At 47.2% G+C, this 27,630-nt stretch overlaps 1 protein-coding gene across 1 annotated transcript in view; it reads right to left on the bottom strand.

Moving 5' to 3' along the window:
- Positions 1-27,630, bottom strand: part of PAPPA2 (pappalysin 2) — a 143,626-nt gene that overhangs the window by 4,205 nt on the left and 111,791 nt on the right. Inside the window, exons 18-20 of the mRNA XM_033151073.1 lie at positions 26,312-26,444; positions 24,906-25,015; positions 20,192-20,263 (exon numbers count right to left, since the gene is read on the bottom strand). Coding sequence (XP_033006964.1) covers positions 20,192-20,263; positions 24,906-25,015; positions 26,312-26,444 — 315 coding nt within the window. The remainder of the gene's footprint in view (positions 1-20,191; positions 20,264-24,905; positions 25,016-26,311; positions 26,445-27,630) is intronic.

The raw sequence follows: 27,630 nt of genomic DNA, 5'->3' as shown, positions 1-27,630 counted from the left end.
GCACTTTTGTCAAAGAGTATTAGGTGATTGCTTTAGACTGATGGCGCAGGTTTAAGGTAGGGCAAACGATAAGAAAAAAGTGGTTCTCATATAAGTTTACATGCTTTTTAGTTAAAAGGAAAGCCAGAGTGACACGCAGATAGACAAACAGATAACAATCTACATTTTACACACATTACTGAAGTAATCCTCACAAAAGCCCTGTAAGGTGACTATTATCCCTGTGCTGCAAACGTTGAGATCTAACACTAAGTGATCATGGTTTGTCCAAGGCTACCTCATGCGCTCATAACAGAGACGAGATTTAAACCATCAATCTCACAGAGCAATCCTATGCATGGCTACTCAGAAGTAAGCCCTTTTGATGAGGCTTACTACCAGGAAAGTGAACACAGGAATGCAGCCTCATCATTACACCAGCTGGGCAGCGTTCTGCCTCCAGCAGCACCTGATCAGATGCCCCTGGCCAGCTTCCATGTAGGGCACTTGGGCTCCAGGTAAATGGCCTCTAGAAACAGCCATAAAGGTTTGCAGTTAAGCTGTCCTGACTACCACTGACGTGAGTTTGCTGAATCCTTTTTAACAGCCATGTAACCAGGAGACCACGCTTGTCCTAATGGAGTCCATATGTTAAAAGTGCCCATTGTGTGTAGCACTTACTTTTGTGAGTAAGACTTCAAAAAGTCAAGACTCGATACAGGTAAATACCATCAAACAAATAAAGAAATGTTAATAAATCTTATAATTAGGAGAGTGTCTGTCCCTTCGAATCTGCCCTATGATCTTGGATATCTGTAGAGCATCGTATATCTGTGCATACATCCAATGTACATTAGGAAGCCAAATGCAGATGCTGTCTAGCTCCTCCCATTTCTTTCTAGGGATGCACGATCAGATGGTCACTGAAATAAACATTCCAGAAGGATTACTGTATATTCTGGTGTATAAGACTACTTTTTAATCCAGAAAAATCTTCTCAAAAGTCAGGGGTCGTCTTATACGCCGAGTGGAGAATCTGCGGTCGAGTATATCTCAAACTCTGTATTTTAACTGGAAAAGTTAGGGGTCGTCTTATACGCCCAGTCGTCTTATACGCCGGAAAATACGGTATTCAACTCCCAACAAGTTTGTACAAAATATCTGGCATCCAGGCACTATTTCCCCTTTCCAGCTAGCCCTTGCAAGAATTCCTGACAATGCTTGTCTCCCGCTTATTGAAAATGACAGAATCAGGCACACAGAGTCCTTGGGATAATTGTCAGCACCAGTGATATTCCAAGGCCTGGATTGGAAACAGAACCTGTTTGGATATCATGGCATCGCTACTTGCAATGTGAACTTGCATTGTGAACAGTTTCTGCAAAACTTGCTTTTTTAAAAAATGAGCAGGGTTGATATGTGGGGCCCCTGTGCCCAATAGCACAGCTTCAGGATGCAAGAAGAAGAAGAAGAAGAGTTTGGATTTGATATCACGCATTATCACTACCCAAAGGAGTCTCAAAGCGGCTCACATTCTCCTTTCCCTTCCTCCCCCACAACAAACACTCTGTGAGGTGAGTGGGGCTGAGAGATTTCAGAGAAGTGTGACTAGCCCAAGGTCACCCAGCAGCTGCATGTGGAGGAGCGGAGACGCGAACCCGGTTCCCCAGATTACGAGTCTTCCGCTCTTAACCACTACACCACACTGGCTCTCAAGGTCACCCATGTGTTGGTAGCAACAGCATCACCTATCTACCAACTCCCAAAAGCATAGCAGGCAAAGAAGAAAACAGCGTAACTAGAGAGAGAGAGAGATAATATGGGGACCATCTCCATATTCCCCCCCTTTTTTTGCAGAGTTCAACGTGGCAAGGATTTTTCCTCTATCCGTATCATGACTCATTGGCAAAACCAAAAATGCACTTTTTATCAAGTTTCCATATAATTATTGCAAACAATTGCCTGTTGCCCCGGATGCTAGTCCAAAATGACTTCCAGATTAACATCTGTGGAGAGGAGGTGCTGGGTTGGGGCAAAGATGGTTTGTCCTCATAGTATATACACATGACCACTAATTGCTCCCCTCCCAACCACCTCAAGCCACCAAAAATATATCCAAGCTGGAACAAACACGGACTCATAAGACAGCTCTGGAGAAATATGACAAGTCATGTTAAAAATTATTTGGGGTGGGGGTGGTTGGTAAAATATGAGAGAGGCTGGCAATTTGGGTTGGAGCATCCTGAGAGGAAATGGCTTCCAGTCAGTTTGCAATGCAAGATGCCTTCGTTCTTGGGTGGTTCCTCCCCCTCCAACTGCAGCCCCATAGGAAAACAGCCCACAATATTCAGTAGGTCAAGACTACAACTCTCTGGAGAGGCTTTTTTGTGCTTTTCGTGTACAGCAGGGGTGTGCTGGTGGAGGGTAGGAGAATGATCCATTGGAGGAGATGGCCTTCAGCGCACCTAAGGTTTGCTAAAAGTTATTGTGCTCTTTCATTATTTCATTGCCGAAAGTCCTAGGGAGAGTTTTAGTATAGCATCCTAGCTGGATAGGTATGAATTCAGAGAGCATTTTCTCTCTCTCTCTATTTTCTCCTCTCCCTTCTATACATGCACCATCTTCTGAAACCACTAATCCCAACCCTCGCCAGAAGACCTCATAACCAACAGTCACGCATCTTGATACCATGTGTGAGAACCTGTTGCTCACATAGCTGTCAAGTCTCCCTTTTTTTGCGGGAAACTCCCTTATTCCAAGCCGTTTCCCGCAGCTATCCCTTATTGTTGATGTCCCTTAAATTTCCCTTATTTCCGGGAAGGAGAGTTGGAGTCCGGGGACTCCTTGGGTCCCTGCCTTTCTCAGCCCTGCCTGCCTGCCTGCCTGCCTACCTCACAGGACTGTTGTGGGGATTAAATGAGGACTAGGACCAGGGAGCTCCTTGGAGAAAAAGGTGGAGTATAAATACCTAATAACAGACAGACAGACAGATGTATAAAGAAGAAGATAAAATAGACGAATGTTTCTCGGCAACAGGTGCTCAGATTAAGCATTGCTGCCCCTAACTGGAGGCAGAGCAGAGCCAACCTGGCCAGAAGCCACCAGTGGTCCTCTCCTCCTGCATGAATTTGCCTAATCCTTTTCTATAGCCATCCAAGTTGGTGGCCATCGTTGCTCCCTGTGGCAGGGAGTTCCAGAGGTTAACCGTGTGCTGCGTGAATAAGTGCTTTCTTTTCTCTGCCCTGATTTCTCTTTCCTGGGAGCTCTTTCCTGGTGTAAATTAATTTGTGGCCTGGGGGATTACCGCAGTGTGGACTGTCCCTGAGAACTGTAGACTGTCCCCGGGACAGGTGAGGGTGCTGATCCCTTATTTTCAAATCCGAAACTTGACAGCTATGGTTGCTCAGAGCAGACAGATGGAACAAATTGTTCTAGAATAAGGACCAGTTTCTTCTCTCACCCTTTACCTCCCGTGTCTTGCTTAAAAACAGGACCTACTTCCACCAAGTGCTTTCAGAGTTCCGATTCAGAACTGCAGAGAAAAAGAGGGCCTCCAAGCTTCCAGCAGAAGCGAATCCCAGCTCTCATGCCCAATCCCACATCAAGCAGAGGAAGTCCCAAATTGTCTTTACTAAACAAAGCACCCCCACTATACCTCCTGCACGTATCCTTCTAGACTTCCTTCACCCCATGGTCACCTGCTCATCTGTAGGTTGAAGCAGGTAATGAAGCTCTTGGAAACTGTACAGAAATTGGATCCCTGCTTTTTCATGCTGTTGGCGTGCCACATGGTAGTTGTGGACTTTTTTGTGGGCTACCAACTTTTGTGGACTAATCTGAAATGCCTATAATTGTTTCCAGCCTGCAGTATGAAAAAGGGAGAAACAGTTCAAGCGGTCTGCAAAATATTTTGAAGTCTCATTATTACAAGTCACTAAGAAGTTATGGTTTTTTGTTTTGGAGCCAGGCCTAGCACAGTTTGGCAAGTGTGAATGACCGAGCACCAGCAGAAGGAAATGTATCTGGCTCAAATACCCTGGAAAAAAAGTTCTGATAAGCACAGACAGGGAACATCTAGATTTCAGCTCCTGGCACTTCATAGATGAGACAGACCCTCAGAAAGAAGCAAACACATGCTCTCTTGTAGTAACTACCACATGGTGGTACATTCAAGCAATGTACTGAAAGCACCAAACTGATGTGGCAAAAACTACAGATAGCTTTAGCAACAAGATCTCACTTCTGTTTCATGCTGAGATTTGTTGTTCAGTCGTTCAGTCGTGTCCGACTCTTCGTGACCCCATGGACCAGAGCACGCCAGGCACGCCTATCCTTCACTGCCTCTCGCAGTTTGGCCAAACTCATGTTAGTAGCTTCGAGAACGCTGTCCAACCATCTCATCCTCTGTCGTCCCCTTCTCCTTGTGCCCTCCATCTTTCCCAACATCAGGGTCTTTTCCAGGGAGTCTTCTCTTCTCATGAGGTGGCCAAAGTACTGGAGCCTCAACTTCAGGATCTGTCCTTCTAGTGAGCACTCAGGGCTGATTTCTTTAAGAATGGATAGGTTTGATCTTCTTGCAGTCCATGGGACTCTCAAGAGTCTCCTCCAGCACCATATGATAATGCAAACCCAATAACTGGATTGCCATATTTGAGTTCACACTACAAAAAGAAACACAAGTGGCCTACGAATGGCAGGAGGGCCGGGGTGGGGGTGGGGTGGGGAAGAAAGCAAGAAATCATGCAATTTTTCATGACCAAATGCACATGGACCAGCCCATGTAGATGCAGCTTCAGCTCACCAGCCGACACACATTGGAAGTGTGCAGGTGCCTGAGGCCCATGTCATAAAACAGCTGAGGCAAGTTTGTGGCTATGGGCTTCCAGCCTTACATCATTGCACTAGGCATCTATGCGCACAAGATTCTCTTTCTTACTATGAGACTGAGACACACACACACACACACACACACACACACACACAAGTGTGCCCATGCAAGTTGATGAGGCAATGAGCCCAAGATTTCTTCGCTGCTTCTGACTCCCCATTGGAAGATGACTAGGAAGTGCAGCCTGTGAGACAAAATTGCCATGTTCGTTGTTTGGATTCAGTATTTTTCTTGGCCATCCAATGGCTGCAGAATTCCTTTCATTTTATCCTCTGCTTCTCATCACCTCCCTGCTGTCTTTTTTCACTCTTTCTGTATTGAGATGCACAGGAGAAAAGTAAACTCGGGGGCAACACAGAAGAAAATGAGAAGGGAAGATTACTGGGTGTTGCACCAAGGCTGCTGCACTGGGCACACAACTTGGGAGACACCTGGAGATGGTGGAAGCACCTCTATAAATCTGTGTAACAAGATTAACACCAGGCCTACAGTAACAATCTGCAAGAAACCTGTTCAGTGCCTGTTATGCAGTGGGACGACGTTTCAAAATAGCCCCATCAGTAGATGTCTTCCCAATACCACACACTTTGAGCAACACCGAGGGCATCAGAGCAGGAAGCATTATCCAGGCTAGAGGTGACTCAAGCAGCTTCATTCACCAGTAGGTGATATTCTCTGCACAAACCACACTGAAATGAATGGGTCTACTTCACCAGGGTTTGTGCAAGGGAACTTCCAGGTGTTAATGCTAATTATGTCAGACGGTGATGGACTTTATGCCTTTGGGAAACCAGAATGCCTTGGGCAATCTCTGGCAGCACCCACTGGGTCAAGTTTCCTTCAGGAGCAATTTGTCAAAATTCAAATGCCAATGTGAGAATGTAAGGGCTTGTCCACACATGCGCTTGCCCCATGTCTAGGAAGCATGGGTCCAAGTGGTTTTCCGCTTGCCCCATTCCTTCCCCCCAGGGAAAACCTGCTCTTTAGCTCTAAATCGGAACAGACAGCAATCTGCGGGAAACCTGAATTGCCGTTTGCTCCGACTGAGCACTAAAATAGCGAGAGAAGAGGAAGTGTGGCTAACCCATGACAGTATCCCTATACTGGGTCAGACCAAAGGCCCACTTAATGACTCTGGGAGACTCACCCGTGTATGCCTTTCTGAGATATTCATAGGTATTTTGCCTCTGGACATGGAAACTCCACTTCACTATCATGGGTGATAACTTTTAAAAAACACACAATTAAACCATTTCATCGAATGTTTCTTGGGAGGAAAGCAATGACAAACCTAGACAGCATCTTAAAAAGCAGAGACATCACCTTGCCGACAAAGGTCCGTATAGTTAAAGCTATGGTTTTCCCAGTAGTAATGTACAGAAGTGAGAGCTGGACCATAAAGAAGACTGATCGCTGAAGAATTGATGCTTTTGAATTATGGTGCTGGAGGAGACTCTTGAGAGTCCCATGGACTGCAAAAAGATCAAACTTATCCATCCTTAAAGAAATCAGCCCTGAGTGCTCACTGGAAGGGCAGATCCTGAAGTTGAGGCTCCAGTACTTTGGCCACCTCATGAGAAGAGAAGACTCCCTAGAAAAGACCCTGATGTTGGGAAAGATGGAGGGCACAAGGAGAAGGGGGCGACAGAGGATGAGATGGTTGGACAGTGTTCTCGAAGCGACTGGCATGAGTTTGGCCAAACTGCAGGAGGCAGTGGAGGATAGGGGTGCCTGGCGTGCTCTGGTCTATGGGGTCACGAAGAGTCGGACATGACTGAACGACTGAACAACAACAAAAATCGAAGATCTGCCTGTCAACAGCTATCTAACCAAGCGGTTTCCCCTCCAAGCAATAGTTAATAATGTGCAATGTGAAAAGGTATCTTGCTCTTCTTGAACTTACCGCCCGTCTCGTTCATTGGGACAACCCTGAGTTCTGGCATTATGAGAAAGGGAGAACAGTTTCCTTCCATGCGTTCGCTCAGTACCATCCATAATTCTATTCACTTGCACTATTTTTTAACTGGAAGGCACAGGTTTTCTCACTACAGACTGTAGGACAACTACTACTCTGGATCCAGAATCTTCCTAGCTGGATTCTAACCCAGGCATGACACTTTCAGCAACTACATTAAGTCAACAGCAGCCGATTCAGCAACAGAAATGCTGCTGCTCGCGGCTCGTATTTTTTGATGCAGCTCTCATTGGTGAACAAATTGCCAGCCGAATTGCCAATAATTTAACTTCGTCTGTGACACTAAGACACAAGATTTCAGCCCTATGCTGCTTTTAAGAGAAAGCTTTCCTCCCCCTCGATCTGCCCTTTGCTCAAAAATGTCAAAAGTAAAAGCAACTTCCATGCAAGGAAACAGCCCCTGCCATAAGCCAGGCAAACTCACAAAACTATGCATAATCTTCTATGCCATTTTTACTTCAAAGAAGCTTAGAGCAATTTTTTAAAAACACTCCCCTCTCCCCGAATTAATCTGCAGTGAAAACAGTTATTAAAACACCGATTTAAAACACTTTCCTGGTTATTTATTTTGAAAGTAGAATAGATGAAGCTGCAACACTAAGCCAGCCTGAACAATCTATAGCCAGCAGAGAGCAGCACTGGCAAATCTTTTCGAAAAAAGCGCCAGTCCTTTCCTAATCGGGTTTTCATACAATTAAGGCTTAAATCACCCATGAACCTCTCGAAGTATTTCTGTGGCTTTGTGATTCTCATTAACGGAGAACAGAAAACCAAGTGGAAGCATTTGTAATTAAAAATGTGCTTTCCGGTCAATGCAGTCCTAAAGTAAGGTACAGGTAGGTAGCTGTGTTGGTCTGCCATAGTCAAAATAAAATAAAAAAATTCCTTCCAGTAGCACCTTAGAGACCAACTAAGTTTGTTCTTGGTATGAGCTTTCGTGTGCATGTATCTGTGTGCAGGTATCTGAAGAAGTGTGCATGCACACGAAAGCTCATACCAAGAACAAACTTAGTTGGTCTCTAAGGTGCTACTGGAAGGAATTTTTAACTTTTTATTTTGTTTTTTCTTCCAAGGTGTTCTGATCCCCCCCCCTCCATTACAATAAACAATTCCCTAGTAGCTAGCTGGCAGGAACTGCTGAACTAATGATATATCTTCTAATAATATTTGATCCTTCATTAGCCCAAACAAAATGTTAAAAGATCCATTGGCACTATATGTCCTGCTATTATTTCAACATTTTTTTCTACTATATCGTTCCATTTTTTGAAAATTCTGAGATGTGTAGAATCCCAGCATCAGACGCCTTGCATCTCCAGCATAAATCACTCACTAAGCTGCAATGGTGTTCAACACCAATGGAAGATAAATTCATAAAAGCTTTCTCTGAGACTCAAACTGCTCAGGTTTTCTGACGGTGAGCAAGCCCCACACTAGTATTAAGATTAAAAATAAACAATCAAATGCCAAATGTATGCAATCAAATGCCAACAGTGCTCTTCAGCTCTCTATATTGGACAAACAGGCCAAACCCTACACCAAAGGATAAATGGACATAAATCTGATATCAGGAATCACAAGACAGAGAAACCAGTAAGAGAACACTTCAATCTCCCAGGACATTCTATAAAAGATCTCAAAGTAGCTGTCTTAATACAAAGAAATTTCAGAAATAGACTGGAAAGAGAAGTGGCTGAATTGCAACTAATCACCAAACTTAAAACCATGGAGAAACCTGGTCTGAACAAAGACATTGGATTCTTATCTCATTATACATAACAAAGCTATCTTTAGCCATCTCACCCCTTGCATTTCCCTGCAAGACTAATTGCAGCTGTTAAGAGTCGTCAACAGGTTTTCCACACCTATCAGCTGATCACCCATTCCCACCACCCTTCTGAGTAATACCCCTCCCCACTCCCTCACTATATTTAAGGATCTGGTGACTTCTGTTTCAGTGTATCTGAAGAAGTGTGCATGCACACGAAAGCTCATACCAAGAACAAACTCAGTTGGTCTCTAAGGTGCTACTGGAAAGAATTTTTTATTTTGTTTCAAAAATAAACAAGTAAGATAGGCACCCCTTCCCCATATTTCCTGGAAGTGAAAATGCTCAGGCAGTAAAGGACCCTTGGACGGTTAGGCCCAGTCGAATTCGACTTTGGGGTTGCGGCGCTCATCTCCACTTTCAGGCCAAGGGAGCCGGCGTTTGTCCGCAGACAGCTTTTCCAGGTCATGTGGCCAGCAGGACTGAATGGCTCAGGCATCCCCAGCTGAGTCAAACTGAAACTGAGGAGGCATGGTGTCAGGAGGCTGCCCTCGCAAACAGGCAGGGAGTTGCCAGGGCTTGGTCAGTATCGGGAGCCCCCGCCTCAGTTCTTCCTCCAGTGAGGAAGGCAGCAATCCCTCTAGTGGGGAGGGAGAGATGGGAATGGGAAGTAGGAGTGAAGGCTCTGGCAGGCAAGCAGAGCCCTCACACCGCGCAGAGCCTGGAGGGGGAGGTCCCTGTTCCGTCTCCCCACTTGCACAGGAGGGAAAGGCGCAGAGGGGGGAGGCGGGGGTTCCGCATCCCGCGCCTTTTGTGCTGGGCAAAGAACTGGAAGGGGTCATTCCCGGACTCTGCCGAAGGATGAGCTGGACGTCTTTTTCTTAGCTGCACTGTGTTGTAAGAATTTTAAGGTATTTTATTTATATATAATAATTGTTATTAATGTACCAAAACAAATAAGGCCACATGTCTGAAAAACAGCACAGACAGGCCTCACTCCATTTTGACTCTCAACTGACCAAGTATTTCTTTGTCTCAGGAACAAAGGGGGGGGGGTTGCCCCTCCAGCTACTCAGCAGCCCTCTGCCTGAGTGATAATCTCTGGCATCCTGATATCTGAGTGTCAGACAAAAAGGTGTGATTAACTTGGCTGGGATATAGGGAAATGTAAATATCTTTTGTTTCACTTGATGGGTTTTTGGTGGAGGGCAAGAGGGGCAGGGTACAAGATGCTCAGATCACTGCTACCAGACCCTCCCAATTTTTGATGTAATTTGATGTATGGAGGGGTGGTCTTGAGCTGGAGGGGGACAATTTCAAAAGTCTATATAGGAGCTTGCGCACCTTTGTTCGTGGTCTTTTGCTTGCAAGACACCCTGCTGCAGCAGTAACAAATAAAGGGCTATCGCCTTGCCTTGGGAGATTCTGTATCGTCTCTATTTATTCATAAGTGCTCTTGAGAGGAGTGGAGCCCTACTAAGGCTCTCCCCCGGGTTCGTGGACTCCCTTCTGGGGTTGAACCTAATTTTTATAACAACTGTATATATCTGCACAATAAAGAAACTTAGTTTTGGAAGTTTCTGCGTCAGCCTGGTTACTCACGAGCAGCCACTGAAAACCTTACACATGGCAATAGCTCACCCCCACTCCCCGCCAAAGGAATGTCACATGCTGCATCACAAACAAACAAACGAAACATAAATGGTTCCGCTTTGACACAGCTACCTCTTTAGAGTCTTCACATCTTAACAGGACCAAGTGGATTCCACCCCCCCCCAGCATGGCGCCATATAGATTCCTATCCTCCTGCCCTCAGATGAGTGCCTGGGACACAGCAAATGGTGGAAAGAAAGAAAGAGAAAGAAAGAAAGAAAGAAAGAAAGAAAGAAAGAAAGAAAGAAAGAAAGAAAGAATCCGTCTTGGTCTTTGTAATATTAAATGAATCGGAGTGCAAACAAGAGAGGAAACCAGAATGGGGAAGTTTTGGCCAGTTTCCTCTTGCCAAAGCTATTGTGAATGCAATGGCTGGTACTGCTGACTCCCTAAAATAAACCCCATCTGCCTCCAGTCAAGTGGTTTTGTGTTTTTTTACATGTGTGTGTTCGTGCGTGTAAGGAAACACCAAAGCTTTCTATCTGGGTAACAAAACAAAGCTGTAATTTGGCCTCCGATGAAGGATTTGTGGAAACAGGTCCAATGACCAGGAATGTTGTGGACTTCCAGATACAGCCATTATATGGCAGCGTATCAGATTAACCAGGAAATTTCATTTGGGTATTTTGTGACTTTGCAATGCCGTTGTTTGTTTAAAGCCAGCTAACGAACCAACCTTGTGTAGTTGGGACGTTAGGAACCTTGACTGCTCCATTTTCGTACCTCACTTGAGTAACCCCTTACATTGGTTGTTGTCTCTGGTGTTTTTCACCTTTCGGGTGATGGTTTCATCTTGACAACACCAGGCTGGGTTGCTACCCACAGCAGCCGGCCTTTCTAAACCTTTGCCCAAGCCAACACTTGCTTGAATATGCAACAGGATAGAATGGGTTATGGAAAACAAGCCTCAAAGCCACAGGGGCCTCCTGGCCTATTTCGCATCTGGTTTCTGCCAAGTTTATATTGCAGGACTTAAAAGGGGAGGAAAAACCGTGCTGGATGGTGGATGGTGGAGGGGCTACGGCACTTCTAACTGCTCCCTTCAGCTGAGGGGCTTATTTATTTCAGCAGGAGGCAACTACCCATTGGCTCCCATTCAGACCAAAGCTTTAAAAAAATGTCTACCTGTTTCTTCTGCCTACTTGATATTTGTCAGGAGAAGACACAAAGGCTGCACAAATGCAAATCAGCTAATGTAAATACTTGGGATTGACAGGGGGAGGCAGAAGAAGCGCTGCAGCAAGGAGTAAGAGAGAGGAGGGGGGCCTCAAGCTAAGCAAACACACCGAATGACTCTGGGCTCATCCACTCTTCCACTTACTGGATAGGTTTTCTGTTCAGGAATCCCCATCAATCTGCATAACACCCAGTTGATGTTTGCTCTGATTCAGCAATAGAGACCTGGTTTTCCTGGGGGGAAAGAGCAGGGCAAGTGCAAGCCCAGATGATCCCTCAGACAGCAGCAAGCACTGTGAGCTTCAGGATAGTCTTAAGCATATGTTGCGCCCTGGCGCAGCCGGTGGACTTGCGCTCCCGCGCTCTGCTGGGCAGCCGGAGGGCACGGCACGGCCGGCCAACTCGCGCTCCGCCGGGCAGCTGGAGGGCACAGCCGGACAACTCACACTCCTGCGCTCCGCCAGGCAGCTGGAGGGCACGGTGCGGCCGGCCAACTCGCGCTTCGCCGGGCAGCTTGCACTCCACCAGGCAGCCGGAGGGCACGGTGCGGCCGGCCAACTCGCGCTTCGCCGGGCAGCTTGCACTCCACCAGGCAGCCGGAGGGCACAGCCGGCCAACTCATGCTCCTGCGCTCCGCCAGGCAACCGGAGGGCGCTGCCAGCGCTGCCGGCGGGCAGAGGCGCCCTCCAGGCCATTGCGCCCTGGCGCCTTGCGCCAGTAGGCTCAATGGTTAAGACGGCCCTGGTGAGCTTGTTGCTGATCCTCCACTGGTGGACGATTTGCAGGAGAAGAGCACCAAGTGGCAGGTTTGTAACTCGCCCTCTGCAATCCCTCTCCCCAAAGCAGTCTCATGCTTGGTGGTGTCTAAGAAGTGAAGGGGAGGGTGTGGTTGCACTGTGGAAAGTGGCCGGCTGAGAGAAGATTAAGGAATTCCCTCCCACTGCTTTTGCAGCAGAAAGGCAGCAAACCAATTCCCCCCAGGGTCTTGTTTGCCACTGTCAGTGTGATGACCAGTGCTGGATTTACATACAAGCTAAAGAAGCTATAGCTTAGGGCCCCACTCTCTTGGGGGGCCCCCAAATTTTCACTGTTAATATACCTCTTCTTAATTGTATTTTAGTTCAACAATTACTTTGATAAAATACATATTTTGTTATGTGCAAATGGCTTTAGATACCTATTTTAGATTACCATATAGCACATATTCAACACAAAAAACAGCGGCAATTTGTTGTTGACAAAGGACAGCTGGACATATAAAGGGCCCCATTACCTTCAGTAGCTTAGGGCCTCATCAAACCTAAATCCGGCCCTGGTGATGACACCCCTGCCCTCTGCAGCTCTTTATTTCCTTTTAGCAGAAGAGTTATTCTACCATTCACAGAATCATAGAACTGTAGAGTTGGAAGGGTCCCAAGGGTCATTTAGCCCAACCCCCTGCAATGCAGGAATCTCAACTAATATCCAACAACAACAAACCTTAGTTACGTACAACTATGCATAAACATACAAACCAACATAACCGGCTGATAAATAATAATTCCAATATCACATAATTTTATAAATGCTAATCACAAAAGACATCCAGATTGACCAAATCAGATGTATGATAAATCAATATACATGCAATATGTCCATGCTAAAACTCCATTAATATGTGCGAAGGTTCATGTATGGAGGTACAAGTGAGGATACAACAAGTCCGGTGCCGTCTACACAATCAAATGATCTCAACTAAAGCATCCATGACAGATGACCACCCAACCTCTGCTAAATCACCTCCAAGGAAGGAGAGTCCCCAAAGAGACCATTCCACTATTGACAGCTCTTACTGTCAGAAAGTTTTCCTGAATGTTTAGTTGGAATCTCCTTTCTTGCAACTTAAGAGGCATTGGTTCAAGTCCTACCTTCCAGAGCAGGAGAAAACAAGCTTGTTCCCTCTTCCATGTGACAGCCCTTGAAATATCCAAAGATGGCTATCAAATCTCTTCTCAGTCTCCTCTTTTCCAGGCTAAACATACCCAGCTCCTTCAAGTGCTCCTGTAAGGCTTAGTTTCCAGACCCTTGATCATCCTGGTTGCTCTCTTCTTAAATTGTGGTGCCCAGAAACAGACACAGTATTCCAGGTGTGGGAGGCAGAATAGAGTGGTACTATTACTTCCCTTGATCTGGACACTAGACTTCTGTTGAGGCAGCCCAGAATAGCTTGAACCTTTTTTTTTTTGCTGCTGCTGCATCACACGGTTGATTCATATTAAGCTTGTGGTCCACCAAGACCCCTAGATCCTTTTCACACGTACTGCTAGTAAGCCAGGTGTCTCACATATTATATTTGTGCACCTGGTTCTTCCTGCCTAAGTGCAGAAACTTACATTTGTCCCTATTGAAATTCATTCTGTTAGCTTGAGCCCAGTTCTCCAATCTGTTAAGGTCATTTTGAATTCTGAATCCGTCCTCTGTGGCATTAGCTACCCCTCCCAGTTTGCTGTCACCTGAAAATTTGATGAGCATCCCCTCAATTCCTTCATCCAAGTCGTTTATGGAGACGTTGAAAAACTACGGGCCCAGGACAGAACCCTGCGGCATCCACTCTATATGCTTTGCAGCTGAGAGTTGGCGCAATCCTCGTCTCTCTTCGTTACCTTTCGACCAAGTTGATGACACTTGGGAAAGGTTCAGAAGAAGACAACCAGAATGATCAAGTGAGTGGAAGGACTCCCCTATGAAGAACGGCTGCAGCGTCTGAGACTTTTTGGTGTGGAGAAGCAAAAGGTGACATAACAGAATCATAGAATCATAGAGTTGGAAGAGACCCCAAGGGCCATCCAGTCCAACCCCCTGCCAAGCAGGAAACACCATCAAAGCATTCCTGACAGATGGCTGTCAAGCCTCCGCTTAAAGACCTCCAAAGAAGGAGACTCCACCACACTCCTTGGCAGCAAATTCCACTGTCAAACAGCTCTTACTGTCAGGAAGTTCTTCCTAATGTTTAGGTGGAATCTTCTTTCTTGTAGTTTGAATCCATTGCCCCGTGTCCGCTTCTCTGGAGCAGCAGAAAACAACCTTTCTCCCTCCTCTATATGACATCCTTTTATATATTTGAACATGGCTATCATATCACCCCTCAACCTTCTCTTCTCCAGGCTAAACATACCCAGCTCCCTAAGCCGTTCCTCATAAGGCATCGTTTCCAGGCCTTTGACCATTTTGGTTGCCCTCCTCTGGACACGTTCCAGCTTGTCAGTATCCTTCTTGAACTGTGGTGCCCAGAACTGGACACAGTATTCCAGGTGAGGTCTGACCAGAGCAGAATAATGTTTATAACATTATGCGTGGCGTGGAGAAAGCGGACAGGGAAAAAAAGCTTTGCTCTTTCTGTCTTAACGCTGGAGCCCATGAACATCAAATGGAACTGGATGTTGGAAGATTCAGGACAAATAAAGGACCTCACCATGCAAAGAAGGGAACTCAGCCCCATATGAGTCAGTGATGGCCACCAACCTTGGGTGCCTTTAAAAGAGGATTAGATAAATTCATGGAGGAGGAGAGGGCTATGGGTGGCTATCAGCCACAATGGCTCTGCCCTGCCTCCACAGCTGGAGGCAGCCATGCTTCTGAAAACCACAAGAGGAGAGAACGCTCTTCTTCTGCTTGGGTCCTGCTTGCTGTTTTCCCACAGGCATCTGGTTGGCCACTGAGAGAACGGGATGCTGGACTAGATGGGCCCTTGGCTTGATCCACAAGGCTCTTATGACAGATGCTTGGCTTTAAAGCTCTCCAAAAGCCCCACACCCGATGCCAAACCCACATACTGTCTGAAACCTCTGTCTGCCCATTGCCAGCGCGCCCACAATTATAATCCAAAAGCCTCTTCCCTGTGAGTAGCTGGCTTCAACTTTCCATGCTGCACTCGGGGTGGCTTCAGGTTTCCCATAGAATTTGGTAAGAATTTGGAGCATTTGGGTAAGAAATGGGAGATGGCCAGTGGAAGGGGAAGGTCTGTGGTTCAGTGGCACAAGCTTTGCATGCAAAAGGTGACAGAACCATAGAATTGCAGAGGTGGAAGATACAGCAAGGGTCACTGAGTCCAACCCCCTGCAATGCAGGAATCTCAACTAGTCCAGGCTTCCTCAACCTCGGCCCTCCAGATGTTTTGAGACTACAATTCCCAGCATCCCTGACCACCGGTCCTGCTAGCTAGGTGATCATGGGAGTTGTAGGCCAAAAAACATCTGGAGGGCTGAGGTTGAGGAAGCCTGAACTAGTCTCAGGTTCAATCCCTGACATCTCCAGGTAGGCCTGGGCCTGTCACCTGCCTGAAACCCTCAAGAGCCTCTGCCAGCATAGGCAATACTGAGCAAGGTCAGGCTGAGGGCCCATCAAGTTCAGCATCCTGTTCTCACAGTGACCAACTAGATGCCCACAGACAGGACCCGAGCACAAGAGCCCTCTCCCCTCCTCTGGTTTCCAGCAACTGGTATTCAGAAGCATTGCTGCCTCTGACTGTGGAAACAGAGCACAGCCATTATGGCAAGTATTCACCAATAGCTCTCACCTCCATTAATTTGTCCAATCCTTCTCCTCCATTAATCCTTTCCAGAGTTTAACTATGTGCTGTGGGAATTAAGTCCTTTCTTTCACTTGTCTTTTTATCACCTGTCCACCGTATGTCCCCAAGAATCCCGGGAAGCATGAATTACTCCTCACAAAGCTACAATTCCCAGCATCCTTAGCAAATTACAGGATTCGTTGTGGGAAATCACGGGCTCTAAATGTGTTTTAAACGTACGGTGTGTATACAGCCTTTATCTATTTCGGCAGTTGCACACATTCATGTCACCCATTCAGAAAATCCAAAATGATCTGTATCATCTGCTTAATAATGAACTATAACCATAGAGAGAGTATATGGATTGTTCCAAGGGATCCACACAATTCTCAGTTACACAATTCTCAGTTTGGTCAAGTGACAGAATTAGTAACAGCAGCTATGCCAGCTCGTTTCATGAGAACTTAATGAAAACCAGCCTCCTCTTGAAGAGTGACTGTTGATGCAAGCAGAGTATTATCACTCCTGGGCGTGCATCTTTCAGAATAACCTGCCTGAACTTAATTCTTAAAGGAAGGTGTTGGTGGTGCTGCAACCTAAACAACTCTGTATTTTGAGGGTGACATTTGTGTAACAAATATGTCAAGGCATTTGAAATGTATTTGTTAATCACCAACTTTCTGCCTTGAGACCTTCACTGTCTGTTGTTATCCTCATGCTTCACTTAGTTGCTGTATGCCAGTTTCTTCTCCACCTGCTGTTTGCCCCCACATAGATATCACTACTCTCGTGTAGAAATGTCACCACACATGGAGCAGCCCTCTGGACTGCAAACAGAGGACGCTGCCACAGAAAGGAAGAGCCAGTTGGAAGACCACCAGCTGTCAAATTCTGTTACAAACCCAACCCTGCAGAGCCAAAGACAGCGTCAGCCGCAGTGGGATTAAAAGGAGACACCACCATGCTCCGAAACAACTGGTCCCGACCACCGCTGGAGACCAGAGAATGGGAGAACATCAACCGCATGATCCTGATGTGGCCTGGCAATTGCTCTCCTGTTAAGCTTCCAGGCATGAGGAAGGGAGTCTTCTGTGCGGCAGCATCATTCTTCCCCCATTCCCAGCTCTGGCCATTTTTATTGAGAATCTCATCCTTGCTTTTGCATGACAACGCCAGAGCGACTCACTTCACATGTGCTCTTCATAAACGGAACACACCGAAAGTTGCCAATAAAGGAAGCTGACGTTCTGAAAGCACAGACCCGTGCCCTTGGCCACTAGTGAAAACCTTCCAAGGGCTGATTCAAGCGTGACGGCGAAAGGGCGAATGGAATTCCCACAACCCAACCAAGAGCACATTCACATCATGTATTTGCTCGGTCCCAGCTCCTGCCCACCTAGCAGTTTGAAAGCATGTCAAAGTGCAAGTAGATAAATAGGGCGTTTCCGTGTGCTGCTCTGGTTCGCCAGAAGCAGCTTTGTCATGCTGGCCACATGACCCGAAAGCTGTCTGCGGACAAACGCTGGCTCCCTCGGCCTATAGAGCGAGATGAGCGCCGCAACCCCAGAGTCGGACACGACTGGACCTGATGGTCAGGGGTCCCTTTACCTTTACCTTTATCCACATTCCATATCTCCACATAAAAAGCCCTGACCTTGAAATCTCTATTTTGAAAAATTGCTTTTGCATTTGAGAGCTTTGGTTTCACTTCTACACCCTGGAGGCCCCAAGAGTAGGCCACAGATCTCTCCATTCACCCAATCAATAGTTATCCAGGCAAAATCCAGGGACTCAAGCTACTAGACTATATCAGGAACTGTCAGCAGCTCTAAAATTTATCACTGGTTTCATCTCATCCTTCACCAGCAGATTGCTTCCAAGTCGCTCTGTACTCTGGCTATCCATCCCTCATCCAGCCATTTTAGCATTTTTGTCGTCTGTTTTTCTCATGATGGTACTAGGATGAACTTCGCGGGTAGCGTCAGTAATTCACAGTCCATTCCACCACCAGCTGACATCCCTGATGAGCTTTCCAAATGCCTTTTCCCTTTCCCCACTTTTTTCACCCCTCTTTTTGGGTTTCCAAATGCCTCATTCCTCACTACTCCCGACTCCCGGCAAAAACAGACAGAATATTGATAGGCCAAGGACAAGAGGGAAGCTGGGAAGTTAAGCTGTTCAAGTACCAGACACAGGAGAGAGAGAAAGAAATCCAGATGACAAAACCAAGTAGCGTGAGGTGTAAATAACAATAAATAATACCCATTCTTGGTGGGACCACCCCCTTTACAGTCCAGGGTCTTCTGTGGAACATGGAATCATAGAATCCTAGAGTTGGAAGAGACCACAAGGGCCATCCAGTCCAACCCCCTGCCAAGCAGGAAACACCATCAAAGCATTCCTGACAGATGGCTGTCAAGCCTCTGCTTAAAGACCTCCAAAGAAGGAGACTCCACCACACTCCTTGGTAGCAAATTCCACTGCCGAACAGCTCTCACTGTCAGGAAGTTCTTCCTAATGTTTAGGTGGAATCTTCTTTCTTGTAGTTTGAATCCATTGCCCCGTGTCCACAGAGCCGTCTTAAGGGGATCTGCCGCCCTGGCGCGGCTATCCCTCCAGCGCCCCCGCCATGCCGCCTCTCCGCCGCCTCCCTCCCGCGCTTGCCGCCCCTTGGGAGGGGGGTGGGCGAGCGGGGGGTGAGGGGCGTGGCGCTGGAGCGGCACGGGGCTCTGCGCGCCCTTCCAGCGCTTCCGGGATGGGAGGCGAGGGCGGCCGGCTCGCGCTCCGCGCGCAGCTGGACGGCGCGGCGCTGCTGGGCAGCTCGCGCTGCATTGGGCGGGCGGCCGGCTGCGCGCGGGAGCGCGAGCCGGCCGCCCTCGCCTCCCAGAGCCCCAGCTGGAGTGCTGGAAGGTCGCGCAAAGCCCCACGCCGCTCCAGCGCTCCAGCTGGGGCTCTGGGAGGCGAGGGCGGGCGGCTTACAGCCCGCCCGCCGGCGCGCGACTGCCCGCCTGCCCGTGGGGGCGGGGGCGGGTTGGGGAGGAGGAGCCCGGTATGCCGGCGGGCTCGCGGGGGCGCCCCTGGGGCGCCCAGCGCCCTGGCGCACCGCGCCACCGGCTTCTATGGATGAGACGGCTCTGCGTGTCCACTTCTCTGGAGCAGCAGAAAACAACCTTTCTCCCTCCTCTATATGACATCCTTTTATATATTTGAACATGGCTATCATATCACCCCTTAACCTTCTCTTCTCCAGGCTAAACATACCCAGCTCCCTAAGCCGTTCCTCATAAGGCATCGTTTCCAGGCCTTTGACACAACTCAAACTGTCATGGCCACCCCTCCCTCCAAAGAAGTCTCAAAATGGTAGCTGGGTAACAATTCACAGCCTAGGTCAGACCACACCTGTGTCCAGTTCTGGGCACTACAATTGAAGAAGGGTATTGACAAGCTAGGACATGTGCAGAAGAAGGCTACAAGATGAGCAAGGACCTGGAAACCAAGCCTTATGAGGAATGGTTTGGGGAGTTGGGTATGTTTAGCCTGGGAAAGAGGAGACTAGGAGGAGATCAGAGAATTTTAGAGTTGGGAGGGACCCCAAGGTTTATCTAGTCTAACCCCCTGCAATGCAGGGATCTCAGCTAAAGCATCCATGACAGATGGCCATCCAAAAACCTCCAAGGAAGGAGAGCCCACCACCTCCTGAGGGAGACCATTCCACTGTCAATCAGCTCTTACTGTCAGAGATATGATAGCCGTCTTCAAATATCTAATGGGTTGTCACATGGAAGAACAAGGAAGCTTGTTTTCTCCAGCTCTGGAAGGTAGGACTCAGTCGAATGGATTCAGGTTACAAGAAAGGAGATTCCGACTCAACATCAGAAAGACCTTCCTGACAGTAAGAGCTGCTTGACAGTGGAGTGGACTCTCTCAGGAGGTGATGGATGCTCCTTCCTCTGAGGTTTTTAAGCAGAGATTGGACGGCCATCTGTCAAGGATGCTTTCAACTAAAGCATGCATTTCATGGGGGTATGACTAGATGGATTTTTGCTGGTGGTCTCTACTTTGCAAAAACATAAACATTCAAACCTCTGCATTTCGGAAAATGGGGTCCTCAATTTTGTCAGCCCGGTGTGTCACAAGATAAGAAGCAAAGACAATAGAATCTGGCACCAAACATCCATTCTGCAAAAAACACACACACCTTACCTCGCATGAAGAAATACAATGAATGGCTTTCGGATCTGGATGCCACTCCAGTCTTCCAGTGCACACGATACTCTGAAGAAACGAAAAAGCAGAAAGTTTCATGTGGTGTGGGAAGTAAGGTGTGCCTCTCTACAGTATCACTGTATGTCAGAAATGAGGAACCTTTGCCTTTCAGATATTGTTGAATTTGAAGCTCCTTGACTGATGGCCAGGAAAATGGGAGCTTTAGTCTGGGAGGCTGCAGGTTCTTCATTCCTGCTTTAAGTATTAAAGATTAAGTATGACCAGAATGACCAATGATCTGTAATGTTTGTGTGGACAGGCGGAGTCCCCCAAACCCTAGGCGACCCCCTGAGCGGAATAATGACACAAGACAACGTGCTATGGGATTAAAATTGGCCACAACTTTATTAAGTTTCAGATGGCTCAGGCATTGGGCGTTTATCCTTCCCAGCCCCCAGCCGGGGACCTGGGAAACTGCAGGGTTATCCAGAATGTCTGCGGATTGGGCTGGCTCTGGAGAACATATGTTCAAGCAGATAGCCCGCCCCCCCCCCATTTTGCCGCCACTGGTGGGGGACAGCAATGACAACCTCTCGGCGTATGGACAATGCCTCCCCCCAATACCCCTTTAATGGGGAACCCTGTTATTGCCGCCACACTGGGGGCGTGGAGTCACCACCCCACGCCCCCCCTCCCATTTAGGAAGATAGACCAAAGGATTCCGCCCAAGGCCTGGAACCGCCAAAGTTGTGACGAATTGCTACGGGAAAGGCGAAACCTGCCAATGCAGGGAAATTCCTTTCTGGCCCTTCAACAGCGGCCTTGGCATAGCAGCGCCTGAGTGCCTGTGGGGGAAAAAAGGTTAACCTGTAAAGTAAGCGTTAATTGAGGGAGTGGAGGGGGGGGAGAAACTCTGGAGCAAGACTGCTGCTTCCTGGTAAGCTACACTCTCTATTGTGTGGGCTGCGTGGTCCCCCCCCCTTACCTGGCCAATCCCTTGGCTACGCCTCCCCCAGGTGGGATTGGACAGTTAGCTGGGTAGGCGGAAACCCCAGGTATCCCTTCTGGGGGAGGGTGCAGCCAGCCAGCCGAACTACCAGGTGTCGCCCAGGAATTCAGGGGGCTACGTGCGACCACGCAAACGTCGCCCCCCCATTTTAATGTGGGGAGCGGTCATTACATCTAAAGATTCCACCTGTGAAGTGCTACAGATTTCACATGCAACCTTGCACATGGGACAAAGCTTTGCAGACAGTCAAGTCCAGGAGGAAGAGAAGGGAATCAGAAATGTACAAAGCGGTCAAGGAATTGAGAAATATAAACAAAGAATATGTGCCTTAGCGACCAGTGTTGGAGAATTCCAACTCAAGGCCTTCTTTCCAGGGCCACAAAACAACAGCCTCCCCTGCTGCAACACATCCCATATGGCTGACTCAACCTAACACACAGCGGTGTCCAAATGAATGAAACCCTGAGAATTCCCACACTTCCTGAAAATTCTTCGGAGGAACAGGGTAATCTTGGTTTGAAACTCTGGCTCTTGGTAGCACTCCCTGCTTTTATTTTCCCTTCCACTGTGCTTTCAGTATGCTTCAGTTTTATTTTCAGAAATATCATTCTTGATAGACCCAATTAAGGGAGAACAAAGAAGTTATAATATTTGAGGCATTTTAGCCATTCCATGGAGGGGGGAAGCAGGACGATATTTCCTAAGTCGGCCATTAGCAAGAAATTGGAAATCCTAGCCAAATATTCAAACCAAAACCAGCTTGGATCAAGACAGCTTGGAATGGAACCACAGCTGAAGAGAAAAGAGGGACTCTGCAGTTGTTTCCAGACTAACGCTCTTGCCACATTTAATCCACCCCTTCCTGCTAGAGTATTCATATGTGCAGATGCACATTTCTGTACACATGTATTTCCTCTTCCCGGAAACATGTGAGCTTTGGACGATGTCAGAGAGTTTCAACATCTGCAACACCTGTTCAGCTTCATTCGAGGGAAACCACTGTGGAATAATCTTGTCGGGGGGCTGCCTTCGCTGCAAGGCAAGGAGTTGCCAGGGCTTTATCAGTATCATAGCTGTCAAGTTTCGGATTTGAAAATAAGGGATCAGCACCCTCACCTGTCCCGGGGACAGCCCAGTGGTAATCCCCCCAAGCTACAAATTAATTTACACCAGGAAAGAGCTCCCAGGAAAGAGAAATCAGAGCAGAGAAAAGAAAGCACTTATCCATGCAGCACACGGTAACCTCTGGAACTCCCTGCCACAGGGAGCAGCGATGGCCACCAACTTGGATGGCTATAGAAAAGGATTAGGCAAATTCATGCAGGAGGAGAGGACCACTGATGGCTTCTGGCCAGGTTGGCTCTGCTCTGCCTCCAGTTAGGGGCAGCAATGCTTAATCTGAGCCCCTGTTGCCGAGAAACATTCGTCTGTTTTATCTTCTCCTTTATATATCTGTCTGTCTGTCTATTTGTTATTAGGTATTTATATTCCACCTTTTTCCCCAAGGAGCTCCCTGGTCCTAGCCCTCATTTAATCCCCACAACAGTCCTGTGAGGTAGGCAGGCAGGCAGGGCTGAGAAAGGCAGGGACCCAAGGAGTCCCCGGACTCCCAACTCTCCTTCCCGGAAATAAGGGAAATTTAAGGGATATCAACAATAAGGGATAGCAGCGGGAAACGGCTTGGAATAAGGGAGTTTCCCGCCAAAAAAGGGATACTTGACAGCTATGATCAGTATCGCGAGCCCCCGCCTCAACTGCTGAGCAATTCGTCTTCCTCCAGTGGGGAAGGCAGTGATCCCTCTAGTGGGGAGGGAGAGATGGGACCAGGAAGTAGGAGTCAGGGCTCTGGCAGGGATAGAGAGCCCGCGCGCCAAGCAGAGGCTGGAGGGGAAGCACCTCTTCCGTCTCCCCACTTGCGCAGGGGGGAAAGACACAGGGGGGGGTAGGCGCGGGTTCCGCATCCCGCGGCTTTTATGCTGGGCAAAGAACCGGAAGGGGTCATTCCCGGACTCTGCCGAAGGATGAGCTGGACGTCTTTTTTTGTTGCTGCACTGTATACATTTGCACAATAAAGAAACCTAGTTTTAGAAGCCTCGGAGTCAGCCTGGTTACTCATGAGCAGCCACTGAAAACCTTACAACGCTTTACATTCATTCAATCCCCTCCTTCAAAACGGCGGTTCTGGGAGGGCAGAATGAGAAGTCATTAATCCCTTATTTTTGGGGGGATTGTTTGCAGCCAATAACACCCCAGTGCTGACACTCTTTGTTGCTACTTTAGTGGTCATTTCTCTGTGCTCTTGTAACTTTTTGACCGATCTTGGCTATTCAGGGACCAAGTACTAGAAGTGATGGCATCAAAATGGTACGGAGTCGGTGATGTTTAGCTGACGTGCTGACATTACTAAGAGCAGATGAAGCTCAGTCAAGTAAAGTGAATGGTTTCCTTACCAAACATATGGATGACCCTAAGTGTAGCCAACCAAGGATCATTCAATGTATGAACTGAATTTCACACTGATTTTTGGAAAATCATCAAAGGTGGGAGGGGTAGAGAATTAGACCACGGAGCCTAGGGCTTGCTGATCAGAAGGTCGGCAGTTCAAATCCCCGCGACGGGGTGAGCGCCCGTTGCTCCGTCCCAGCTCCTGCCCACCTAGCAGTTCGAAAGCACGTCAAAGTGCAAGTAGATAAATACCGTATTTTTCGCTCCACAAGACGCACTTTTTTCCTCCTAAAAAGTAAGGGGAAATATCTGTGCGTCTTATGGAGCGAATGGTGGTCCCTGGAGCTGAATTTTCCAGGGGCCAAAAGAGGATCATGCTTTTTATTTTACAAAGAGAAAAGAGGGTGTTGAAAGGACCCTGCTCAGCAGCTGATCAGCAAGAGATCGGGAGAGAGATAAGAGTCCCGGCTCCCTTTCAGCCCTGCCCTCCTTTGTTGAATGTGCTGCAGAGGGGAGGTTGTTTGTCTGGCTGATTAGATTATCTGTCTGGAAACTGTAGAAAAGGCTCCCTTTCCTTTAGCAGCTGCAGAAATGTGAGTTAAACCCCATAAAAACGGGGCTTTTCCTCTTTGCTTTTCCTCCTTTGCAAAAGGAGCTTTGCTTTTCCCCTTTGCAAAAAAGCTGCAAAACTTTTAGCTGATCCTCAAAAAACCAGGGCTTTTCCCTTTGCAAAAAAAGCTGCAAAACTTTTAGCTGATCCTAAAAAAAAACCAGGGCTTTTAGAGGAGGAAAACCAGATTTTTTTTTTCTTGTTTCCTCCTCTAAAATTGAGGTGTGCCCTATGGCCCGGTGCGTCCTATGGAGCGAAAAATATGGTAGGTAACGCTCCGGCGGGAAGGTAAACAGCATTTCTGTGCACTGCTCTGGTTTGCCAGAAGCGGCTTAGTCATGCTGGCCACATGACCCGGAAGCTGTATGCCGGCTCCCTCGGCCAGTAAATCGAGATGAGCGCCGCAACCCCAGAGTCGGACACGACCGGACCTAATGGTCAGGGGTCCCTTTACCTTTACCTTTTAGAGCCTTTCAACAAAAATCTCCCCCATTTTGGTTCTGCAGAGCAACTACCCAGATCACCAGGGAAGCTTCTTGCATAGCAACAAGCCAGAACACACAAGGTGAGAACGGCTGGTGGTAATACAGTTTTCTTTACTTTTGGTAATTTATATACTACCTCCCACATCACCTGGACCGCTTTACCTGGACTCTAGTAGGCTTCAATCTGTGGTCCATGGTATCTGCAGTGACATTTTCAGGCAGTGTTACCGGATCTTTCGGGAGAATTAGACAGGAAGGTGTGCACACAGCACCTGGAGGGTAAAAGAGCAGGTAACCTTAATAAATCAACTATTTAAATCATGTCTGTGGGGCACAAAGCCACCAAGAATATCATTACATAAAATGCAACTCCCAACTAAGGAAGGCGGCTTTGGGCTCCCAAATCTGGAATCATACCAACAGGCTTACCTGCTCAGTAAGACTAATTATTGGAGAGCTAGCAAGAATCCCATTTGGGCTTCTCTCGAATATAGTTTCTTTGAACCTCTTGTAGGGTGGACTAAACTTGGCTCCAATTTTATGAAATATCCTATTATGCTGGAGACTATTAAAGCACCTATAAAAATTTGGATGAATATAAATAAAAACAATAAGGGTGACCCCTATCGGCATGAGAAATTAACAATATGGGCCAACCCAAAATTAAAAATTGGAAATCAAGTAATAATTTGGCAAAATTGGATGAAAAAAATGTATTTTGACATTGAATCAATTAATTGATGAAAATTATAAATTTGTGGAATATAAGACTTTGCAAGTAAAGTATGGACTAACTAGTGAAACGCAATGGCAATACACCCAACTGAAACATATGTTGGAAAGGTAGTTTGGCCCTGACGCTATAGCAGCATCGGAAACACCTAGGCTGCTACAGGATTTAATCTCTGCAGCAAAAACAAAAAACTCTACACTTGCACTATATAAAATCCTACTCAACAGGAAGAAATATGATCTAGAATATGCATTCATGATACCTGTGATCCAAAAGCAACAGGAAGTCATGTGCAAAGATATGAATAGTTCTAAAGTTTGGACTGTTCTGCATTTAAGATACACAGTCCAAACATCTAGGCTGCCTTTGAATGAAGGCTGTGAGGTCCAAAATTATTCTCCAGCTCAGATGAAAACCCAAATCCAATAAAAATTGCCGGCATCCATGCCCTGCTTCTCTCTGGGCAAATCCAAAATGGAGTTTAATGTGAAGCTGCTTCCATCAGTATTTTATTTCTGTATTTATTTTTGCAGCATCTACATGATGTCCTCCTCATTGAAAAGGCACTTACCTCCCCCCATCTCCAGATAATTTTGGGTTTCTCCAATCCTCCAATGATCAGGTAAATAAATCAAAATTAAAATAGCATTGTTGAGTTAATCCATAGACCATTATAGCAGCAATTAATCTGAAATGTACCATCAATTAAATCACCGCTGACTCATGAACTCTTTTCTAATTCTTAGAGCTTTTTGGAGGGAAGCAAGGAAGCTTTCTTCCAAGAGCCTGAAAAAAGGGGGTTGCAGGAGAGGAGAGAAGGGGGAGAAGTTCTTACCAATTCCATAGCCTTCCTCACACTTGTACTCCACTGAGTTAAGCTCTTCAGGTGGTGAACATTCCCCCTGCAGACCTTCACACAATTTAAATTCCTCTGTCCACAAGCCATCTTTAGTGCAAAGGATTGGGACCTGAAGTACAAAGGATACATCATGAAATTCTAGCCTGCTCTTGTGGGCAGATTCACTAAAAGCAAACACCTTCGCTGAGTCAACACCCCAAGTACGGCTTTCACTAAACTGGCACAAATTTGGGGAATGAAAAATTCCTTCCCGTAGCACCTTAGAAACCAACTAAGTTTGAGCTTTCGTGTGCATGTGCACACTTCTTCAGATACAATTCTGTATGAGGATGGCCTCACATTTGGTCTGGAAGTTGTGGTTAGTGCAGGATAAAGCGGTCATGGTTGCCACCTGACAACGCCTAGCACCAGCGCTGAGAAAACTGCACTGGCTTAAGGTCTTACTGTTAATGTAAGAGCCCTCAACAACTTGGGACCAGAGGAAGATCACCCGAGCCCCTTATATATCTCCCCATTCACTGCAGCCATCCATGGGGTCCCTTTTTGTGGTACCATGCATCGTAAGTCCTATCTGTAGCATCAAAGACTTCCTCCAGTGGCACCTTCCTTGTGGAACAAATGCTGCCCATTGGACTTAGCCAAGCTCCAACATAACGTACTTTTCTTTTTTCTTTTTAAAATGCTTTATTAATTTGAAAGCATTTATATAGATAGATAGATATAGATAACTGCTTTTTATCCATTTTTTTGTATTGTTGTTCACCACTATGATGTTTAGTTACGCTGAGTTGCCTACAAATATTTCAAGCAAACAAACAAACAAACAAACAAACACCTCGATCTTATCAGTGATTATGAGCATAAAACTAGGGACAGAAGTATTCAGGACCGGTGGTAGGGTTTCTTGCGCCCTAGGCAGACCACCTTATGGCGCCCCCGCCAAAGCCTGCTTTAGCGGGAGGTGGGGGGGGTGGAGAGGCTGCTGCTCGCCTCTCCACCACTACCCCCCCCTGCCAAAGCCTGCTTTGGCAGGTGACAGGGGGTGGTGTAGGGGGCAAGCAGCACCTCTCCGCTACAGCGGAGAAGCTGCTGCTAGCCCGTCCTGTCCTGCCCCCCCCCGCCCAAGCCTGGCCAGCGCCCCCTCCATTTTGGCACCCTAGGCAATTGCCTAGTTCGCCTTAATGGACGCGCCAGCCCTGGAAGTATTCCAGGTTAATAAATAAGCAGTTGACTGATCTGAATTTGTACATGCAGTGCAAGCAATCCATTCCAGGGGAAGCAGGAAATGAATACCT

The sequence above is a fragment of the Lacerta agilis genome, chromosome 6 (assembly GCF_009819535.1).
Source record: "Lacerta agilis isolate rLacAgi1 chromosome 6, rLacAgi1.pri, whole genome shotgun sequence".
In the NCBI taxonomy this organism is placed as follows: domain Eukaryota; kingdom Metazoa; phylum Chordata; class Lepidosauria; order Squamata; family Lacertidae; genus Lacerta; species Lacerta agilis.
This window is presented reverse-complemented; position numbering and strand designations above follow the sequence as displayed.